The following is a 23,722-nucleotide window of genomic DNA, read 5'->3' on the forward strand; positions in this document are numbered from 1 at the left end:
TCCTGTCTAGAGTAAAGCAGCAAGGCTAGTTCACCTTATTCTCAGGATATGAAAAGAACATTAAACGGAAATGCGGATGTAGCCATTAGGCAGTCAGCAAAAATATGGGAAAACGCTAACGGAAAGGTTGTGAAGGGAAGTTGAAGAGAGATCTAGACCAGATGGGCCGAAACTTGGAAGATAGGAGGTTACTAGAGGCATCATGAGCAAGGTGCAGCTGATGGGGCTACTTTTAACAGGTAAGCGCTGAGGAGATGAATCCAAGTTTAGTACGGGTGGATGAATAAATATTCTAAATTTCGTAACTAGAGTATACTAAGGATACAGTGAACTAGCCTAAATTAAGAAGGTAATGTTTTAAATCAAATGTGAAATTTATGTAAAACTTAGTGTTAGAAATAAATGTGATAGTCTGATGAAACAAGTTGTAGCCTCATGGACGAATTATTACCAGCTGATCATGTTTAAGCTGACACCAGCATCATTGGGAACTTGCCTTGCTCCATGCCAAGCCACACTACCACATTAGTAAGACTAATCCGAACGAATCTATACAAAGTAGAACGTTACAATTGGTGGCAGCGGTGAGATTATTTTTAATTTTTTTTAAACGGTTCATTACTTTGTTATAAACACTTTCGTTTGGAAACTAATTGTTTTAGTAAAGCTTAGCAACTAGCAACTAGTGCTAAGAATTATTAAAATGGCGGAGTCCCAATTACGTCAACAAATAGAAAGCCTACAGGCAGAATTGAGCAACCTACGTACACAGATGATAACAGGGCGTCCAACAGCGGCTAAAGATCTTTCATTCCAAAATGGGGAGGTTCAGAAAAGTCAGTCACAGTAAATGAATTTTTTGAAACTGTAGACAGTACAGCACGTGTTGGAAATTTGAGTGAATCAGATAAGATTCAAATCACAATACTAAAATTGACCGACACGACCAAAACATTTTATAGCAGAAGTTTATAACTTCTCGCACCGGATATTACGTGGGAAAACTTTAACGCTCATTTTCGGAATCCTTTAAGGGATGTTTGAAGCGATCGATTTCACTTTGTCCAACTGCAAACAGCGAGACAAAGAAAGGACGAAACACCTCAGGAATTTGCGGACCGTTGTCGTTCATTGGCGCAGAAGACAGTGAAGAAAGTAGAGGACCCCATATTACAACAGTGTCATTATGAGCAGGCACAAAGGAGCTTTTATATCAGGCTAAATTGGGAATCCAGGAACGAAACATTTTATTCGGGTTCAGGAATTAAGTGTGAAAAATGTAACATGGCAACGTTGCCGCGCTCATTTCAGGCCGATTGAAACAAGATCCGCGACAAGCAAGCAATTCAACAGCAGGCCAGGTCTGCATCCGACATATTCCGCTAGGACTAGAAATGCGCAGTCAAAGTTACATCTTCGGTGCTACGAATGCAACAAACTAGGGCATTATGCCAGAGATTGTTATCAGCGAATTTCCAAAATTCAAGGCCAAAAAAGAAATCTGCCACCAAAATCCAATCAGCAGGAAACACAATCTCCAAAATTTCCTATAGCATTGGCCCCAGTAAATAAAGTTTTTAGGGAAACGAGTAAAAGATGGAAGGGTGGACAGCTACTTTCATCTAGCAAACCCCGAAAACGCTGTCGAAAGCTATCACGTGGTACCGCTAGCAATGGATCATGGCACTCCTACTGTTCAAGTCAGAATACAGAGTGTACTTCGAATTCTTATAATAGATTCCGGTTCTTGCTGCAGTATTTTACAGCCGGATATATCCGACTATCCCTTGAGATGTACCAATCGTGCAGGTCACAGGTGATACGCTGAGAGTCGAAGGGGAGCAAACCTTATTGTTTCTTTTGGATAACATTTCCTATCGTCACACATTTTTAATTTGCAAACTGCCAACCAGTGTAGCAGGAATCCTGGGAATAGATTTTTTGAAACCGAGGCAAGCTATTTTAGATTTGGATAATTACATTTTAAAATTAAATAGAAATTGCAATATGAAATCGGTTAGAAAGATACAACAGGATCCTTCAGATGAGGAAAATGTACAGGGAGTGTGTAATGGACTGATCACCCACAACACTCTCTGGGAATCCTTGTAAGAAAAGTCTTGTTGCACCAGCAAGTCCGACTGAGGACAAAAAGGAAATTCCAAGGAACCAAACTTCAAAATTTGAAGAAAATTTTCGGGAATCAGAACAAGAAATTGTGATAAACGAATCAAATGCGTGGTTGGTTCAAAGCAAAGAAACTGTGATCCTTAAGCCTAAAACCAAACAAGTCGTATACAGTAAAATCATAGGCGAGAAATCGCAAATTTCACCAAGACTTGTCTGTGTGGAGCCCGCTAAAATATACATAGAAGGCGTTTGTGCGGCGCGTGTGGTATCCCATGTATACATGGATCACCATAGAAAGCAGCCTGCAGACTTAAATGTCTCTACGAGTCGCACTCAGACGGCGACCCGCGAGTTGCAAACCCCATACGGTAACGAGGATAACGAAAAGCAAGGTTGCAGTTCAACTCGAAACCATTGCTTAGGCACAGTTCTGCTAGTATTAGCAAATTTCAGTGATGAGGAATTACCAGTGACAAAGGCCACAGTTTTGGGTGTAGCCCATGAGGTAAACAGATCAACTAAACTTATACATGTACAGTATTAAGTACAGGCAAACCCAAAATAGAAACAATATTAACACAAACCAAAATAAATGAAGAAATATAAATAAAAACAAATCCACCTAGGGAACACTAATATAATTGTAAAACGCTAAACAAATATAAAAAACAGATAATGAAGCTAGATCATCTATCAAGACAACCTATCTAGATCATATAATATTGCTGCAACAACTAACTTAGTACCTTTGAAACAGAGGAAAAGAAAAATCAATAATGAAACAAACAATCATGCAGTTCCAGCTTCTTCTAAAGAGTGGAACTTGGGAATCTGTTTACAAAGACAATAAGTTTATCTCATTTTTGAATACATTTCTAAATATTTTTGAAGCTAGTTTTCCTATTACATATGAAACTATAGGCAAAATAAAGAATGACTGGATTACGCAAAGAATAAAAGTATCTTGCACACATAAAAGGAGTCTGTACATCTACAGTAGGAACAGTAAAGACCGAAATGCAAGAGCTTTTTATGTTAAGCATTGTAAAATCCTGAATAATGTTATAAAAGCAGCATTACAGTAGACTTTTAGCAAAATCAGACAATAAAATAAAAACAACATGGAACATAATAAAAAGGGAGACAGGAAAAATATATTTATCAGAACAGATGCCATCTCTTCTAATACGCAATGAAGAAGTAAAGGATCCAGGATCAGTGGCTAATGACTTCAATAAGTTTTTTATAACAATTACTAAAAGCTTAAATTTAAGACAGAAGATGCTGTTTCCATTTTAAAAGCTGCATTTCCTGCAAAATTTTCTGGCCTTAATATCATTCCAACCACTGAAACTGAGGTTAAAAGTGTAATACAGTCCCTCAAGTCAAAAAACTCATCAGGTTATGATAAAATAACAAGTAAAATTTTGAAAGCTTGTTCAGCTTTAATTAGTCATCCATTAACCCACATTTGTAATCACTCATTATACACGGGCATTTTCCCGGACCGCCTTAAAATATCAGTAGTATGACAGCTGTACAAGAAAGGGGACAAAACCAGTATGACAAATTACAGGCCTTTTTCACTATTAACTACTTTTTCTAAAGTGCTTGAAAAGATTATGTACAATAGATTAAGTCGTCATATGCATACTAACAACATATAAGTCCCGGAACAATTTGGCATCAGGAAAGGTGTATCCACTGAAGATGCGGCCTTCAAGCTAACAGACAAAGTGCTTAAATCTATTAACCAAAAAATGCATGTTGGAGGAATTTTCTGTGATTCAGCAAGAGCTTTTGACTGTGTAAATCATGAAATTTTGTTGGATAAATTGCATTTTTATGGCATTGAAGGAATAGCAGCGCAATGGTTCAGATCCTATCTAACAGATAGAAAGCAAAAGGTCAAAGTAAAATCACCTAAAAAGAATCATAAATTTTTCTCAAACTGGGGAAAAATAAAATGTGGAGTTCCCCAAGGGTCAATTTTAGGGCCCTTGCTTTTTATAATATACATAAATGACCTTCCTCCAATAATAAATACTTTAACAGAACCCATAATATTTGCCGATGACACAAAGGTCATAATTTCTAATAAAATTTTGGATGATATCTGTGCAACATCAAACATAGTTCTGTCTCATATGAGTAAATATGGTTTAGTGCTAACAAGCCGGCCCTAAATCTTGATAAAACAAATATAATAAAATTTATAACAAATAACTCACCACAATGTGCTTTAAGTATTGATCATAATGGGAAGTATATACAAGAGTCAATAAACACAAATTTCCTGGGTTTGCAAATTGATAATCACCTAAATTGGACAAATCATATCGATAAACTGTTGCATGTCAGCAACACTGACACACTCAGATCAGTATATTTTGCCTATTTTCACTCTTTAATGAAGTATGGAATAATTTTTGGGGGAAATACATCAAACAGTAAAAAAATATTCACTTTAGAAAAGAAAATTATTAGATTATTGGCTGGTGTAAAACCTAGAAATTCATGTAGAAGTCTATTTAAGAAATTAGAGATCTTAACTCTACCCTGTGAATACATATTCCCATTAATGAACTTTATTGTACATAACCAAGAACTCTTTCAAACTAATTCTGCTGTTCACAGCGTCAACACAAGGAATAAAAATCAGCTTCATAGACCAATTGCCAACCTCTCATGCTTACAGATATTATGCAGGGATCAAAATTTTCAACAGACTGCCATCAAATCTCACAAGTCTTGTAAATAAAAAGGCACAATTTAAAGCAGCATTAAAAAGATACTTACTTACACACTCCTTTTACTCTGTCAATGAATTTCTAATGTTTACAAGTAAGTCTTAATTATCTAATAATGGGTGGATTTATTTGTAACTTATCATTTCTCTAGGTGAATACTTTGTTTTGTATTATGTGAAATTTATATAATAGTTTGAATTGTACTTTATAATATGTATTTTATTATTATTATTATTATTATTAATATTATGACTTTTTCCACATCCTATTGTCATCTGACTGTCTTATGGATCAATGGAATGTAAATAAATTATTATTATTCTTGTTTTATAATAAAAGATTCTTGTGTGGTTTTAGAATGTTACTAGCAACTTTTCAATCAAATGTTTGTACTTTTGGGTACCAAGCATACATTTCAATCTTGTCTTCAGGGGCATAGTCATTTTTTTCCAAGATTTCCATTTTGTTTGATTACATCTTAGTAGGTATTTATATCAAGGCTGAGAATTGTGCTCTGTAATTTATCTGTGTTTTGTTTTGAATAGGATTCTTAGTGCATGCAAGATATATGCACTTAGTAGCGACCTGTTTCATGTGGCTGCCTTTTTGTCTTCTTGCTTCATGACTCAGTCACATGTGAAGGAACTTCACCTAGCTGCGTTCCTTGACTGGGCATGCAATGTAAGTGAAAATTTTTTGAGCCAAGAAATCCATGTGTTGTAAGATTTATTTTCTTTACTTTAGAGATAAAATGTATTGAATGATTTGTATTGTTGTCAAATTGATGCAGTGACCACCACTTGTAATATCTTCACATTTAATGGTAGCCACTTCAAGAACGTCATAATCGAAGGAAGCCGTCTATCCTTTTCTGGACCCTACAAATGCCTACTGTGATCTTCTGAACCTATGAAACCTACTTGCTAATGTACATAGTCTGCCCTGTACTTGCAGAACATTTAAGAGTTATTCTGCTACTCTAACTAAGGAAGCAACATGCAAAGAACGTTAATAAATGGATTCAACTAAACTAAATAACAAACAAAATGCAAACGTTATAAAACACTTGAATAAACACTTCCCTAAAGGATAATTATTTTATTAGGCAGCGTATATTATAAACCTGCACTCTTGAGTCTTTGTATCACTCAAGAGTCCGTGGGCAAAAGGATATGAATTACTTTCTGGTCTGACAGCTGCCACTGAGACATTCACCACGTGCATGTTTCTTCTGGGGCCATGTTATGCCTGAATATCAGTGGTGCGTTCTGTTATCGGTAGTGTGGATTCTGTTATTACCCATGTTATCAGAGACCAATTGCCAACCTCTCATGTGTTCAGAAGAGTGCGTATTATTGAACCATTCTATGGTTCAAGGGTCTGTTAGCGACCTCTGTGGGCCAGCTTTTGAACTGTGTTTGCTCGGCCACGAGAAGTTATGATTGACCGTCTGTAACGTTCTAGCCATGATTTCTCTTTGTCCTATGAGACTTTGCCCAACCAATTAGCTGTCATCTTTCCCTCCCCCGTCTTCTGTTCTGAGGACTTTTGGAAGGATGTGGCCCTGCTATCTCTCGCTTGTTTTGCCAGCTACGATAAGAGATGGATGGGTAGTGAAATTCTGTCTGGATTTGAGATTGTGTGCGCATCTTCTTTTGGTTCTAAATTCGGTTTAATATTATGTCCTGTGGTAGCTGACAATGAGAGAGCAATTGCGTATATTTTTCTGGTGTGCTCTGTTTTGTAGCTAGTCACTATACTGACTGAGCTATCCCGGCTCATAAAGCATGCCATTGCCGAACGTAAAAGCGCACGAGTGTAGACATAGCTTAAGTATGGTATGCTTGTGATCGGGCGTGGCCCAGTTTCCTTGGGCGTTGCATCATCATAATCATGTTTGGCTATTTTTTTTATATTACAGTTGGTATTCTCTTATATTGTGGTAATTTATGTTGAATTTGGTATTATTTATATTATTCATTGTGGAAATTTGTATTTTACTGATTGCGATTGAGACGAGTTGTAGCGACACCCGTGGTGAGGGTAGTCAGTTCTAGGAATTACGCAGTTGACAAGGCGGCACTGCCTACGCCTGATGAGAGGCTAGCGTGATTTCATAATTTTTCGTGGCGTGGTGACGCTAGACAGAGGAGAGTGGGAGTTGAGAGAGATTAGTGTGTGGGTTGGTTGACGATGCGGGTGCATTACATTTTTCTGCGTGTAAAAAATGGCATGTGGGTGAGCTTTGCAACATGTGATGTAATAACTTGACGTATGTTGGTGGAACAGCAAAACAACGAAAGTGAGATTCTGCGCTGTGTGAAGCTTTTCTCCAAAGTCTGTCAATAGTGTGCAGGTTTTTGCCATTTTGGGAAATATTAAGAAAGATGCAGTGATAATTTGTGAGCTAAGATAAGTTTATTTGTGTTGTATGCTGTCTTCAGGTACTGTTACTCCGTGTTGTCAGACCAAACTGTTCATCTCTGACATCGGGACGCGTGACAAATGTAATGGTGGTTGTGGCACAACAGGCTGTGGAGAAGGATGATCAAACAGGAGCTCATGCGTGCAAAATTTTCAGTAACCTTGTGAACAGGTTAGTGATAATGAATTACATATATATTAGCATTGATATTTCTTACTCAGGAGGTACAGTAAAACCCCTCTAGTTGGACACCCCTCTATATTGAACGCTTTTAATTGGAACCGGCGAATATCCTATAATTTTACATATCTACAATACCCTATATCTTGGACACTCCTTTATCCTGGAACTTGGTCTCCCCTTTTGTTATAAGTTTTACAGGTGCATGCATGCATGCATGCATGCACTTAGTTTCGATGCTTTTATGGGAAATGTTTACAGTTAGTATTTTGTTGTTTTGAATTTCTGACTGATGAATGCCTTCTACCTGTGGATTAGCTTATGGTTGAGGGTGCGAAAATTAGAAAGGGAATGGACAAATTCCAAGATAAAAGAAAAAGGCAGTGTCTTGTGACGAAATTTTTACAAGAAATAAGTGACATCATATGTTGAGCTAATGCCCTAAGTACAATTAAAAAAATACATTCTGAACATTGCAACCATGAGAGTGGGTTTCAAAAGATTATTATTATTGTCATTAATTCTTAATTTGAGCAAGCCTACAGTAGTTAGATTATGTAAGTAACTAGATTACATAGTCGATAAACGTAAAGTATTGGTGCCCTTCCCTTTGAACTTATCAAGGCAAGTTTAATTTAGTGAAAACAAAATTTGTAAAAATTTAATTTACCCTTTTAATTTTTGTTATCAGTAATTCCCTTTTTTTTTGGGGGGGGGGGGAAGGGCTCCATAATACTCTACAATTACCACATTGTCATTACACCACAATTTGAAAAGATGCTTTTCCCCTTTCCCTCTATCCTGGACACCTCTTTAAGTTGGACACATTATCGTGGAACCGCAAGTGTCCAAGTTAGAGAGGTTTCACTGTAACTGGTTCATATTGCGCCAGGAATACAGGTCTTTTTTGATTGCTCTGAGTATCGCCAAGTGAATGTATGGATTGCAGCTTAAGATGAGCCATGACTGTCTCCTTTCACGTCCTTATGAAGTCAGTATTCATGTTTATGTTCCCGATATCATGAAACTCATCACGGCAATCCCTTTTCTCTTTTACTGTCTCTGCCATAGTATCCTCCCCACCCCTACCATTTTTTGTTTGCTTTAGTGTTCAACAGAACAGCATTATGTTGAGATGATATGTGAATCATCATCTTGCCCCCCCCCCCCAATTTAAAATAAATTCTGAGCAGAATCATGATACCTGTCTGGTAAATCTTAAATGGTACAGATTTATGCAGTGGTTGGTATCTGAAGCTTTTTACATGAATCGTTATCATTTTTGATTCTATGATTCTGTGATTGACATTTTGTAGATGGATTAATTTTTTTACATGTAGACATTCCTTAATTTTGAAAAAGTTTAATTTATTGTACAAAATACCGTTATCTGTCTGAATTAATTTTAGTGTGCAGATTAATGTTACAAGTGATACTAAGTGCTAGTGAGTTACTTCTATTTAAGTTTAGCGATGTATGAGTTCTAACAAGTGTGATAAGGACATGTGGTTCTATTCCAGTGATTTTGGGATCTCATACATTCCATACCGTGCAGAGCTGCTAAGTATCTTCCCACCAGCATCACCTGAGGATGAGATAAACTGGATCGCAGCATCTGACACATTCCCACGTTTCATGCATTTGCTTGCATTCCGATCTTTCAGGCACAATGTGCTGCCTGGTTTGGTAGTCAGCTTGGATGCCTTCCCTGAGAGTGTGGTGAGAGTTTGATTCTAATATGCCTGAGTATTATTTCAGATTGAGGTTAACATACTGATTTATGCCTGACCTGTGTTTAGGAGTAACCTAATTTTAATCTTGATCAGAGAAAAACAACACCAACTACAACACAACAGTAATATCACTAAAAGATTAAAGCAAAATATTCATTAACATTTACGATCTTAAGATTTATCTGCTAAAGTAGTGAATTAATGTTAATCAGAAAAAAATAAAATATTTGGTGTTGTCATTTTATAATAGTATAAATTATACCAGAGAAAAACCAATTTAACTTACGTTTTGAACTCGGGAATAAATGACATAAATGCAACGTTTAGGTTGGAAACTCTTTTTGTTGTATCATACAGAGTTTCCCCCCTCATACACTAGTGCCCTAATACTGGCAAAATTACATGTTTGTGTATTTTACATGACTGAAAGGTCAGTTATTCTGAACTTGCAGTGGCGAGCCTCCTCAAAATTAAACTGCTTTTACTTTCTGAGTGAAATTTTGATCTGTTTGTTTCGATCTTGATACATTTTCATGGTGTGTATTGTCTACCTTTATTACATGTTTGCATTATTTTGACAAAATATAAATGTATACATATTTTTCTTCGCTTATAGAATATCTGGATTTTCTGTATAGTATTTTTGTTCCTGCCCAGTAAATTAATCTCACCAGCGTAGATGCGAAAGTGTTGAAATCTCAACTAATTTTCTTGGGTATTCCTTCTAGCATAAAGAGAAATTTCACAATGGCAGTAAAAGTTCTATTTTCAGATGATTCTGAACAGGAAACAGACATGTTTATCTGTATGGACTTTAATATAAGTTATGCTTAAACACGTTTTAATTACCCCACCTAGGTTCTCATAGCAGTTAGTACAAAGAAGGAAAAGGCTGTCTTCTGGGTTGTAGTGCCATGTAGTTTGGTAGATGCTAACCAGTGTTCCAGAGGTCATTACTGTTCCATCATAAGGGCAATGACTCATAACCTCTGAAACATTGATTAGCTAGACTATACGGCGTTACGACCCAGAAGACAGACATTTTCGTTAGCTCAACTAATTTTGTGTGTACTAAATTAAGTGAGAATGTTGCGCGGTACTTTTCTTCTGAGTCATAAGGTTATTGAAATATATGCAAATAGACGAGTTACTGTCCAATTGTACACTCAATTTTTGCCGATTATCTGGTGATATGACTGGCTTATATGAATATTATCTGCTTGGTTTCATCTCTATTGTAAGTTTTATGAATAAAGTGTGGTTTTTGGTCGGAATCTATTCCTGAAAGCATAAACCACAAAGATACATATGACTTGCATTACAAGATCTTTGTTTCAGTGAACTGTTTTATGTAATAACGGAGTCTTTGACTTGTTCGCAGGCGTCATACTCAAGTTTATCACTGATCTCGTACCTGGAAGCTCATCATCTGGAGCTGGAAGAACTTTGTCTAAAAATCATTGTAATTTTCCTACGCCACCAGAAGGTCGACAGGATCACTGTTCCATTACTTGGTTTTCTGGATCGTCTGTTTAGCTCAGGCTGCCTTCGTTCTGTCTTGGAAAACCCTCACTCGGAATTCGCATCTTGCTTACTGCGTCAAACGGAGTGTGAGATTGGCAACACTCGTAATGTGATCAAACTATTAAGAAGTGTGGGTGTATTCTGTCATTTGCTTCAGGTAAGTCAACCTGGTCCTCTTCTAATGCTTTTTTCCCTTATTCTTCATTTCTGGAATGGTAAAGTTCACACATGTCTGTATGTTCATGTGATCACCATATTTGTATTTTAAAAGTACGTTTTTTCTTATATTTAATTATAATCTTTGACATTAGTACTTTTTCTAGTGTTATGCTTTGATTGACTTTAATTTTCTTGAACATGTTTAACGCACACGGAATAATGTTAACAGACACTACTCTCACAAAATGGTGTCTGTGACGAATCAAACGGAAAATTTCGATGAAGCGCGGGAGGTATGTCCAAACGGTACTTACTTTCCGAATATGCCTCATATGGTAACACAGCCTGACCCTTTTTGTCTGTTTCTCTTAACGGTTGTTTAATTATTAAAACATGTAGCTAATGAAGTGAATGACATTCAAAAGATGTTTATGTCTCAAGAACCATCAAGTATTTACTGTAATGTAAGCTGCGTATGTAGGTCTATAGAATTTGCATATGAATTTTAAGAATAAAATGAGATATAAATAAAATCTCATAAGCTGCATGAAAATTATTAAATTAATTTTCCCTCAGGTGCAAGTCAGATTTAAAAATGTGTTTTAAGTTCACATTATGTTTGTTCTAGTCAATTTGTGACAAAGCCACATCAACTTTCGGAACAATGTTACTTTGCGTCTCATTTCATGCAGTCTCTTTCATCCATTCTTCTTTGAAACAATTGTTTATTATCATCATCATCATCATCATTACAGTAGTAGCAATTTTTGTATGGCAGAAATGCTGTGTTTTGACAAGTTCCTTGGCTTGGGCCTATTAACGATGTATGAAATGTAAATGCAAATGTTTATCTGACTTGCTGTTTAAAAAATTAAATCTAATATAATTCTTGAGCAAACATCTTGGTATAATGTTTCAAATTGTGAAATATTTTCAGGCTTTGTAACTAGAATTATAATTGAAAATTTAACCTTTAATCATTCACATTTATGTTAACGCTGCCTGACCCTTTTTGTATGTGTTTTTAACAGGTGTTTAATTATTTCAAAATGTAGCATATGAGGTGACCCCACTTAATGGTACCTGCACCTTGTCGTGGTGGTGGGGCTTGAGTACCTCAGTGATCCCAAGAGCTATGCTGGTGGTAGCATAGCTACTGGTAGGGCCTCCCTAGCCAGATTGGTCGAGGGGGAGAGGTCAGACTAAGACAGGTACCGAATACGGACCAGAGAGCCATAGAAGAAGAAGAAGGAGCAGCATATGAGGTGAATGACATTCAAAAGATGTTTATGTCTCGAGAACCGTGAAGTATTTACTGTAATGTAAGCTGCGTATGTAGGTCTATAGAATTTGCATATGATACATAACATTCTACTATTTCCATATTATCAAACTGTTTGCCTTTCAAGGCATTTTAAGTTCCGAGAACTGTCTCGCTTGTGGAACAGTAGTATCTTCTTCTCTTGTACTACAGCCCTTGGTGTGCTCTGGCATCCTAAACAATCCCATCTATTTCTATCTTGAGCTACATTCTTCCAGTTGCACACTCATCTTTCTCATATCTTCCTCTATCGCTCTCAAATCATTTGCCTTTTTCATAGTTTAGTTTGTCGTCGTCTTTCTTACCTATTCCTAGGATTATTATCGGGTTTCTGGACAATGAAATATTTTCTGGGTATCAGGTCGTCAGCCTAATCCCCCAGTGTCGAACTGGGGACCTCATACATTACAAAATGCTTCTCGTGAAGAAGGGAATGAGTCTATATTTTCCCACAAAAACTTGTTGGAAACCACACCTGCCTGTACGATGTCGTTCTGTCTTTCGCCACCACCATTGTCACAATCACTATCACTAATCACGCCAGTTCCCGGTGTCACAAACTGTGTATAATCAATGTCAAATACACTATCATCGTCCGAACTATATTTACTTATACTATCATCTTCTAAAACTTCATTTAAAACTTGTGCGATCGAACTATACAGGACGTAGTTGGGAAGTTGTTATTTTTAGGCACATTTAACAGCGGTTTATGACCACATTGTGGTTTCTGTTCCTGGACTTTTAGAAATCTTTGTGAGATGTAGAGTGAAATCCCAACTATACAAATCCTGTAGTAGTAGTAGTTGTTGTGTTTCCTCTCCCCCCCCCCCCCCCCCCCCCCCCCCCATACCGAAAGCCCGATTTAAACAACATTATTCCTTTTCCATTTCTTATGAATTTTGATTTACTAAATAACCTGTATGTGGCATAAGGAATATTCTACCTTCTAGAACTTTTTCATTGATTTAGTGAACTTATGGTGAAAACAAAAAATCATTACTGCATGATCTTAATCTTGGTGAATGACATACAGGTAGCCCTCGATTTACGCCGGGGATGCGTTCCTGGACGAACCGGCGTAAACGGAGTTGTTGTAAATTGAAACTCTTTTATAATGTTAATCTATGGGAAGTCAATGACATGCGTTCCGAGCACCCAAACATTGACGAATTATATAATGACATTACATTTAAAGTTCTGAAATAACGTAAATAAAATAAAGGGAATTTAAAAATACATTTTATACATCGGTAATTCGTTGGTCCCCGCGAGTGCGATTCTGTCATGTGGTTGATGTGTACAGTCATCTCTGCTGTTATGCGATAGTTGCATTCATGTAAGACGCCGGCCGAAGTATAGAAAGTCGCGTAGTAAAAATAACCCTGCTACCTCCGCAGAGATTAAATTAGTCCTTTGAAAGTTTAAAGCGCCAGGAATGAAACTGCATAAGAGCAAACTCGCATATGCAAAAGTTTGCATTTCACTAACAGCTTTTACCGATTCATCGATCTCATTGGAGCAAATTCGCGTTAACGAAACATACATAATTGCAGATATGACTGTATTTATAATTGTTATTCAGAATCAGCGATGTAAGAATTACGATTTAGTATGAGAATCAGTACGAGAAATTTTAGAAATTATAGTAAAATATATTTCTTCACTTTTTGACTTACTGGTTTCAAAATTGGCGTTATTCTGAATCGACGCAAATCGAGGGTTACCTGTTTATTTTATCTTGCATGAACCAGGATTTTCTTTGCTTACAGTTTTCGGAAGATTTGTCAGATTTACAGCTTATATTACAAGTTCTTGACATAACTAAGGTTTAATAGTCATATACAGTGAAACCTCTATCCATCGTTCCCGGAACTATCGTTTTCCCGGATGCATCGTCCGTTTTGTTCGGTCCCGAATACATCCCATATAAAATAATGTTACATTTTCCCGCTTCTATCGTTCCTCGAACTATCGTTTTATCGCATCGATCGTTCAAAAATCTTAGTCCCGGCCCACAATTTTCCCGCAATGATCGTTTCTGAGAAATTAAAATGCTGGGTTTTGAGATAAATTAATACCGAAAGACGCAGAATGTTTTTGGAATACACAGTAGCGGTAACCTGTTATGTCGCCCAACCAGCACAGATCCTTTTGGAATGAGGGGACAGTGGTGCAGGGGTGATAGTTGGAGTGAATGGCGGTGCTCATTGTCAGAAATTTTACGATTTTAATTAGGGTGCACTCATATTTCGTTCCAGTGATGCCAAATGGCATGTGCACTGTGAATTTCTTCACAAATGCTTTTATTACAAGTACAAAGGAAAGGCGAAAGTGCTGCTGTGGATGTGGAAATAACGGAGCTGTGGCTCGAGAGACTGCCAACACTGCTGGAGGGATATGAGCCGCGGGACATTTATAATGCGGATGAGACCGGACTTTTCTACAACGCCCTCCCGGATAGGACTCTGGCATTGAAAGGTGAATCTTGCCACGGGGGAATACGTGCAAAACACCGAATTACTGTTCTTCTGTGTGTTAACAGTGACGGTAGTGACAAACGGGTTCCGATTGTAGTTGGAAAATCACGAAAACCGCGTTGTTTCAAAAACATGAAAAAACTTCCGGTGAAATATCACGCCAACAAAAAGGCTTGGATGACAACAGACATCTTTACGGCGTTTTTAAGTTCTCTAGATGCCTCCATGGGCGCACAAGGCAGAAAGATTTTGCTGTTTGTTGATAATTGTGCCGCTCATCCGAAGGACACGACATTTCTACGAAATGTGAAAGTCGTGCAGTATCCAGCAAATTGCACGAGCGTCTTGCAACCGCTTGATTTGGGCATCATAAAATCTTTCAAGCAGTTGTATAGAAAGCGCCTTGTGCAAACAGCTGTATGTGCAATGGATGCTGGGAAGGATGTCAACATGAAAATTGACGTGCTACAAGCAATTCATTTCACAGTGGCAGCTTGGCGGCATGTCTCCCAACCAACTGTTCTGAATTGTTTTCACAAAGGTGGCTACGGGTGTGAACTTCGCGCAGAAGCAGACTCTAACGTCAGTGTGGATGAGCATGATGGCTTTCACGAAGACTGGAATAGATTTGGCGCCGTGAAAGACGTGGTTAAATTTGGTGACTACGCGGCAGTAGACAGCGAGCTTGCTACATGCGGAGTCAACACGATTGATGAGTTGTGTGACGATCGCGAAGGGGGTGGGAGCGGTGAGGAAGACGACGAATGCGAGCCCGAAGCTGTGCCGAGTTTTGCCGAAGCACACGCTGCATTGGCAAAAGTGAAGTCGTTCTTTTATGCCCATAATATTAGCGAACGTGACGAGGAAAACATTTTGAACGTGGAAAGTACTCTGTTTGGTCTAAAACGTGAAGTTTCGACAAACCAGTTGTCCATTAAAGACTTTTTTGGTAAAAAGAAGTAACTTTGAAAGAGAAACATTGTTTTTTTTTAAATTTTTAATGCTTTCCCGCATCTATCGTTTTTATTTCCCACCCCCGCCGAAAACGATGCATCGAGGTTTCACTGTATATATATATTTCTTATGTTTGAATATGTCATTGTTATGCAGTTCATGGAACTTGTGTGATGTATTTCTTTGTAGGACAAGAAAATTTAGATGACGGGGATCTGGTCCCTACATTTTTACAAGGTCAACAGTTTCTTGGTCTGGGATTTGAACTTTTGAAACAGGCTTACTCATGTCTGGTTGAAAAATGTTCTGCGGCAAATATGCCTTTCCTTGAACAAGAAGTTATTGGTAAGTTATGGCTGAATTTCATATTTTCATTATTATTATGCTGTTTGCTTTGTATTGAAACATATCAGCGTGTCTTAACGAGTGGAAGAATTTGTGTTGGCACAGTCTACTGCTAATAAAAAAGAAATACATTGTATTTAAGTTATTGTTTATAAATATTATGTAACGAAAGTTTTCCGTAGCTGAAACGTATAAATTTGTTTTATTTTCAGGAATATTTTAGTCAGCGCCTCTTCTAGAAAAACCATAATTTTCATATTCGCATAATTCATACGAGGTTTGAGGTTCTCACAACATTAAAGATGTCACTGTTGGTCTTCTAGGTTGTGGACTTGTGGGGGGTAGATTCTGGAGAAACATTTTGTCTGCCTGCAAGTTCACATGGCGTTACAGTCCAGAAGACCAAATTGATATTGCCTAACTTATGTGTAACCTGCCATTAATGGCCACGTGGTCCGAGGCGTGGGCCTTGTGCCACTTGGTCACTGTGACCGTGGGTTTGAATCCCAGTCAAGGCATAGATGTTTGTCCGTGTGTTTCTGTGTTGTGCTGTCCAAGGAGTCCTACCAAAATGTCTATAGATCAAGCCAACGAAAAACTTGGGACCCGCAGATGCTCAGGCACTGAAGAACGGGCCATATAAAAAAAAGTTTAACCTTTGCTCCCTCAAATTGTGTTCTCCTTCCTGTTATGACAGTGACATGTAATGTTTGCAACAGATGATTGGCAGACATTACTGGATTGGTGTTTGTCTCATTGGGATGACAACATTCGCCAACAAGCTGTAACAGTATTGGCAGCTATGTTCTCCAAGTACTATGGGCTGAAATTAGAGCCGGGGGAAGGTCAAAGAGCAAGGTGTAACAGAGTAGTTACTTCATATGCAGAGCAGGTGACATCAAATAAAAGACATGCTCGAATGGGCTACGCGTCAGCTATTGGTAAGTGTACATTTACCTCTGAGAGACTTAAAACATGACCCCAAAGGCGATCATTGTCTGCTAAGTTGGTTTATTGTACTTGCCTTATAATGTACCTCACGAGAAACGAATACAAATCTTAGACTGTACTTGTGCAAAAAATAGTCTTCTGTGACCCTTAATTGGGAGGAAATTAGAATTAGTGAAGCGTTTAAAGCTCATTGGTAACTGTATTTGCCAAATTCTTTAAATTAATAACTGCAATTTGCCGACAGAGTTTATTTTGCTGTTGGTGGGAATTTGGGGTAAGGAAGAGAATACGAACTTCAGGGCAGAACAGGATGCTGAGGCGAATATTTGGACGTAAGGGGAATGAAGTAAAAGGACAACGGAGAAAATTCATAATGAGAAGCTCCTGATAGTATTAGGATGATCAAATTAAGGAGGTCAAAATGGGTGGTGCATAAATCCTGCATGGGGGAAATTAGAAAGGCACGCAAAATTTTGATTTTTAAGCCTGAAAACAGGAGACCACTCATAAGACAATGTGTAGATTGGAGGACAATATTAAAATGAATCTTAGGGTTGGAAGGTGTGGAATGTAGTCATCTGACATGGCAGTAACTGGTGGTGGATTGTTATGAAAATGATAATGAACCCCAGGGGTTTCATAAAATGACGCTCTTTTCTGGAATAGCTGAGCGTACTGCCTGGTTCTGTAGAAGGAGTGTCATAACTGGATACCCTGGTTGTTGAATTTATGGCTGTAGAAATTCTTCCCCATTTGCCACAACAGAGTTATTGAAGACCAGCTGACAAATGTATTTTTAGCTTAAGTCTTAATTGTGTTTCAAATTTAATAAATTATTTATTGTCAGGTATGTGATAGAAATTAAGGAATCTGATACCCTAGTTGAGTTCTTGTTGAAATAGCTAATTAATTTTGTTGTTATTTAACAGGTTCCTTTCCTAGGTTTATGCCTGATGAACAGCTCGATCTAGTGATATCTGCCGTAATACGGTGCTCCAAGATCACTCAGACAACTGGTACGTGGGCAGAAAGTCGCCGAGATGCTCTAAAGGCTCTCACGTCGATTTGCTGTACGTTTTCTACTTCCAACGAATTGGAGCCAGGTAATTTTGAATTTAGGATTTGAGGTTTCCGTGACAGTGTGTCTGAAGATGACTGTCTTCTGGGTTGTTGCGCTGCGTATTATGGTAGAAGTTTGCTGACGTTTCAGAGGTCCTTGCTGCCTCACTCATCGCCCTGATGACGGAGGCAGTAAGGACCTCTTGCAGTGTTTTTGTGAAATTTTAAGCTCAAAGTGTGTTCTGAAAGAGAGATTCTTTGTCATTTTATGGTATGTTATGGAGCTAAGGTGAGGTTACCTGGACAGAGCACCAGTACATAACCAAAGTCGTGTATCGGAATGAACGTGGCAAGTTACACTCTGAAAATAATGTGGGAATAACCTCAGTGTGACATTCCAAATGCTGTAGCTGGAAGTTGTAATTTTTATGGTTGAAAGTAGAAATTCTTTTATTTTTTTACTTACAGTGTTGACATCGCATTTGGAAGATATATATGACTGTTTCTTCGAGGGCCTAAAAGATTATTCTATCGATGGCAGTGGTAAACTTGGGGCCTGCGTTAGAGAGGCGGCAATGTCAGGCCTTCAGGTTTGTACCAAGAAAATTAGGTAGTACTGCCTTATCTAATGATATGTGTTCTTATAGTAACTTTTGTTTGAATTATGATTGAATTTTAGTGTGCAGAGTTGTTGAAAGTTGTAGTTTTTCCTGCCCATTGAGAGTGTACCACTATGTGAGAGGTCCGAATTCATGTCTCGTGTAAATCAGAAGTGCGTAGTGGTGTAGCTGCACTGAAGAAGCGCTGACTTGTTACTGCATGTTTGGGCGGGTTTATCTTTCATTCCATTGCTTTTTGGTTGGCATTTAAGGTCAGAGAGTTTCTGTCGTGTGTCAATTTAGTGGTGCTTCTGTGCGTTATATCTTAGGAGGTGACTGGAAAGACGGTAACGAAAATTGATACAAGTAGAATTTGTGGTTGCAACAGTGAGCCAAGTACAATTTTTTGAATGTTTCTGTTGTTTTCAAGGTGGAGTGTCTGGGACACTCTTCAACCAGTAGGAATGATGAATTGATAGCTCAGGTGCATGACTTAATGTGAAATAATAGAATATTGACTACTTGTGACATGGCTACCAAAGTAGGAATTTCTTATGGCCATTTTAACTCAAGATTTTGATCTGAAGCATGTCTAAGTGAACTTCGTTCCACGACTACTGTTTTTGTTATTGTTATCGATGGCATGAGACAGTTACCCAGTGGAAGTTTGGCCACTAACAGGTTCATTGCCCATTCCCCAAATGGACGAAAATAGAGCAGGAGTGAAATGATATTGACAGGAGAAAACTTAAGATCTCGGAGAAACCTGTCCCAGCTTTTACAGATTATTATTTTATTCTGCCGCCATAATAATGCACCTGCCTACTCATGAGTTCGTCTGGCAGTTTCTAACTGCACATGTGCTACTATTCCACAAGCGAGAAAGTTTCCTGCAAAGACAGGGCTAGTACGTTGACGTGGATTAACCTACCAATCATGCGAGTAAAGTATTTTGACAGTAGTCACCAGATATCTTGCAAGGTACGCTCTCGAGTTCCCAGGCTTCACTGGATTTGGCATCATCTGATAAAGATTCAGAACGGCCTACTGCTGTGGTAGCTGTTTCAAAACACTAACTGTGGGTGGAGCATTCTAATTATTCCAATATTCATATTGTACTTTTCTTGGTATGTGTTACTCTTAAAGTTAGGTCTTGGTAGTACATGTAAGTATAAGTGTGGAGGTAATGGAAGAGATTATGTTTTTTGAAATGTATGTTGATTTGTGCGCAGCACATTCCGCTCTTTGCAGCTCATTGCTTTCCGCATGCTGACAGCTCGCAAGACATCTGCAGATTTCACAGATTTAGTGTTGATAGTTTGTGATCATGCCTGAAACTTTTGTGGATCTAAATTTCCTCTATTTGTAATACTCAAAGTATTTTATATTGAAATGTCTACTAAATGTAAAGGCAAGAAAAGTCACTTTTATATTACATTTTTCTGCGTGTAAAAAATGGTATGTTAGTCAGCTTTGCAACAATGTGATGTAATAACTTGACGTATGTTGGTGGAACAGCAAAACAACGAAAGTGAGATTCTGCGCTGTGTAAAGGTTTTCTCTAAAGTCTGTCCATAGTGTGCAGGTTTTTGCCATTTTTGGTAAGTACGAGGTGCGATCGGAAAGTTTCAAGACTGTGTCAATAGAGGGCGAACAGGATGTAGTACGAGCTTCTGCCGCTAGGGTGTGCGGCCTACATTCATAGTGAATCAGTGTGCCAGCCGGCATCATCGAATTAGCATTTGTTTCTTAGTTACGGGCGTTTTGGTAGTGCATTACACCGACCCTCCTGCGATTTCGGAATGGCGTGTGCATCAAATTTTGCCAAAACGGCTACGGAAACCTATGAAATGCTAAAGCAAGCATTTGGGGAGTCCGCAATGGGTCGTGCAAAAACTTTTGTGTGGCATTCACGTTTTAAAAATGGCCGAACCTCTGTCGATAATGACGAGCGTTCTGGACTACTATCTTCGAGCACAACGCCCGAAAATGTTACGAAGATTCGGCAGGCCATTCACGAAGATCGACGTCGTACCATCAACGACTTGTGCAACATTGTTGGGATAGGTTATGGGACCTGTCAGCTGAATCTAAACGAAGAACTCCACATGCGACACATCATGACGACGCGCCACCGCACACCGCCCTCAAAGTTCGGCAGTTTTTGGCCTCAAACACCATGTCCGTCATCCCGCACCCTCCTTATTCGCCAGATTTAGCTCCGTGTGACTTCTTCCTCTTGCCAAAGATGAAAATTCAGCTAAAGGGAAGGAGATTTTAGACGATAGAAGAGATTCAGGCAGAATCGCAGATGGTGCTTGACAGGCTGACAAAGAAAGATTTCCAGGGATGCTTCCAGGCTTGGCAGCGGCGCTGGGATCGTTGTGTTCACTACTTTGAGGGTGATGGATGAATTTAATACCTGAGATAAGTGTACAGGTTTTTTTAGGCGCAGTCTTGAAACTTTCCGATCGCACCTCGTATTAAGAAAGATGCAGTGATAATTTGTGAGCTAAGATAAGTTTATTTGTGTTGTATGCTGTCTTCAGGTACTGTTACTCCGTGTTGTCAGACCAAACTGTTCATCTCTGACATCGGGACGCGTGACAGATGTAATGGTGGGTGTGGCACAACGGTGTGGAGGATGATCTATGCCTTGAGTGGGTTTCAAAGCCACGGTCGAAGTAACCAAGTGGCACAAGGCCCACGCCTCGGACCACGTGGCCATTAACGGAAGGTTACACATAAATTAGGCTCTAATTCCAGCCGATAGTATTCGGTGAACTTAGCAGACAATGTTCACCTTTGAGGTCATGTTTTAAGTCTCTCAGAGGTAAATGTACACTTACCAATAGCTGACGCGTAGCCCATTCGAGTACGTCTTTTAATGGATGTCACCTGTTCTGCATATGAGGTAACTACTCTGCTACACCTTGCTCTTTGATCTTCCCTCGGCTCGTAATTTCAGCCCATAGTACTTGGAGAACATAGCTGCCAATATTGATGCAGCTTGTTGGCGAATGTTGTCATCCCAATGAGACAAACACCAATCCAGTAATGTCTGCCAATCATCTGTTGCAAACATTACATGTCACTGTCATAACAGGAAGGAGAACACAATTTGAGGGAGCAAAGGTTAAACTTTTTTTTATATGGCCCGTTCTTCAGTGCCTGAGCATCTGCGGGTCCCAAGTTTTTTGTTGGCTTGATCTATAGACATTTTGGTAGGACTCCATGGACAGCACAACACAGAAACACACGGACAAACATCTATGCCTTGAGTGGGATTCAAACCCACGGTCACAGTGACCAAGTGGCACAAGGCCCACGCCTCGGACCACGTGGCCATTAATGGCAGGTTACACATAAGTTAGGCAATATCAATTTGGTCTTCTGGACTGTAACGCCATGTGAACTTGCAGGCAGACAAAATGTTTCTCCAACAGTGACATCTTTAATGTTGTGAGAACCTCAAACCTCGTATGAATTATGCGAATATGAAAATTATGGTTTTTCTAGAAGAGGCGCTGACTAAAATATTCCTGAAAATAAAACAAATTTATACGTTTCAGCTACGGAAAACTTTTGTTACACAATATTTATAAACAGTAACTTAAATACAATGTATTTCTTTTTTATTAGCAGTAGACTGTGCCAACACAAATTCTTCCACTCGTTAAGACACGCTGATATGTTTCAATACAAAGCAAACAGCATAATAATAATGAAAATATGAAATTCAGCCATAACTTACCAATAACTTCTAGTTCAAGGAAAGGCATATTTGCCGCAGAACATTTTTCAACCAGACATGAGTAAGCCTGTTTCAAAAGTTCAAATCCCAGACCAAGAAACTGTTGACCTTGTAAAAATGTAGGGACCAGATCCCCAACGTCATCTAAATTTTCTTGTCCTACAAAGAAATACATCACACAAGTTCCAAGAACTGCATAACAATGTCATATTCAAACATAAGAAATATATATATATGACTATTAAACCTTAGTTATGTCAAGAACTTGTAATATAAGCTGTAAGTCTGACAAATCTTCCGAAAACTGTGAGCAAAGAAAATCCTGGTTCATGCAAGATACAATATACAGGTAACCCTCGATTTGCGCCAATTCAGAATAAAGCCAATTTTGAAACAAGCAAGTCAAAAAGTGAAAAAATATATTTTACTAAAATTATTAACATTTTACAATGTTTCTTGTACTGATTCTCATACTAAATCGTAATTCTTACATCGCTGATTCTGAATAACAATTATAAATACAGTCATCTCTGCAATTACGTAAGTTTCGTTAACGCGAATTTGCTCCAATGAGATCGATGAATCGGTAAAAGCTGTTAGTGAAATGCAATCTTTTGCATATGCGAGTTTGCTCTTCTGCAGTTTCATTCCTGGCGCTTTAAACTTTCAAAGGACTAATTTAATCTCTGCGCAGGTACCGGGGGTTAAGTTTACTACGCGACTTTCTATGGGTCGGTGTCTTACATGAATGCAACTGTAGTGAATTATTTTTAGTTAACATATTGTAAATTAGGAATGTAGAGAATTGAATGTAGTTAGAAGTAAGTATAGTAGACCATTGCATGTAGGAATGTGTTGATTCATTTCCTGTCTAGAGTAAAGCAGCAAGGCTAGTTCACCTTATTCTCAGGATATGAAAAAAACATTAAACGGAAATGCGGATGTAGCCATTAGGCAGTCAGCAAAAATATGGGAAAACGCTAACGGAAAGGTTGTGAAGGGAAGTTGAAGAGAGATCTAGACCAGATGGGCCGAAACTTGGAAGATAGGAGGTTACTAGAGGCATCATGAGCAAGGTGCAGCTGATGGGGCTACTTTTAACAGGTAAGCGCTGAGGAGATGAATCCAAGTTTAGTACGGGTGGATGAATAAATATTCTAAATTTCGTAACTAGAGTATACTAAGGATAAAGTGAACTAGCCTAAATTAAGAAGGTAATGTTTTAAATCAAATGTGAAATTTATGTAAAACTTAGTGTTAGAAATAAATGTGATAGTCTGATGAAACAAGTTGTAGCCTCATGGACGAATTATTACCAGCTGATCATGTTTAAGCTGACACCAGCATCATTGGGAACT

At 38.4% G+C, this 23,722-nt stretch overlaps 2 protein-coding genes across 2 annotated transcripts in view; both read left to right on the plus strand.

The window, feature by feature from the left end:
• LOC110829243 (tubulin-specific chaperone D) overlaps positions 1 to 12,152 on the plus strand; it is a 37,535-nt gene extending 25,383 nt beyond the window's left edge. Inside the window, 4 exon segments of the mRNA XM_087348008.1 lie at positions 7,325 to 7,476; positions 9,006 to 9,204; positions 10,600 to 10,899; positions 11,933 to 12,152. Coding sequence (XP_087204134.1) covers positions 7,325 to 7,476; positions 9,006 to 9,204; positions 10,600 to 10,899; positions 11,933 to 11,956 — 675 coding nt within the window. The 3' untranslated portion in view covers positions 11,957 to 12,152.
• Positions 12,153 to 15,865: 3,713 nt separating this feature from the next.
• LOC147875160 (tubulin-specific chaperone D-like) lies at positions 15,866 to 23,653 on the plus strand. The gene is made up of 5 exons (XM_087351218.1): positions 15,866 to 16,001; positions 16,721 to 16,942; positions 17,882 to 18,055; positions 18,480 to 18,601; positions 21,160 to 23,653. The coding sequence occupies exons 1-5, from the start codon at positions 15,974 to 15,976 to the stop codon at positions 21,256 to 21,258; spliced, it is 645 nt and encodes a 214-aa protein (XP_087207344.1). The 5' UTR covers positions 15,866 to 15,973; the 3' UTR covers positions 21,259 to 23,653.
• The last annotated feature ends 69 nt before the right edge of the window (positions 23,654 to 23,722 follow it).

This window comes from Zootermopsis nevadensis, unplaced genomic scaffold (genome assembly GCF_977971745.1).
Source record: "Zootermopsis nevadensis isolate Lab colony 2312 unplaced genomic scaffold, Znev_1.0 Znev_ptg000001l, whole genome shotgun sequence".
NCBI classification, from domain to species: domain Eukaryota; kingdom Metazoa; phylum Arthropoda; class Insecta; order Blattodea; family Termopsidae; genus Zootermopsis; species Zootermopsis nevadensis.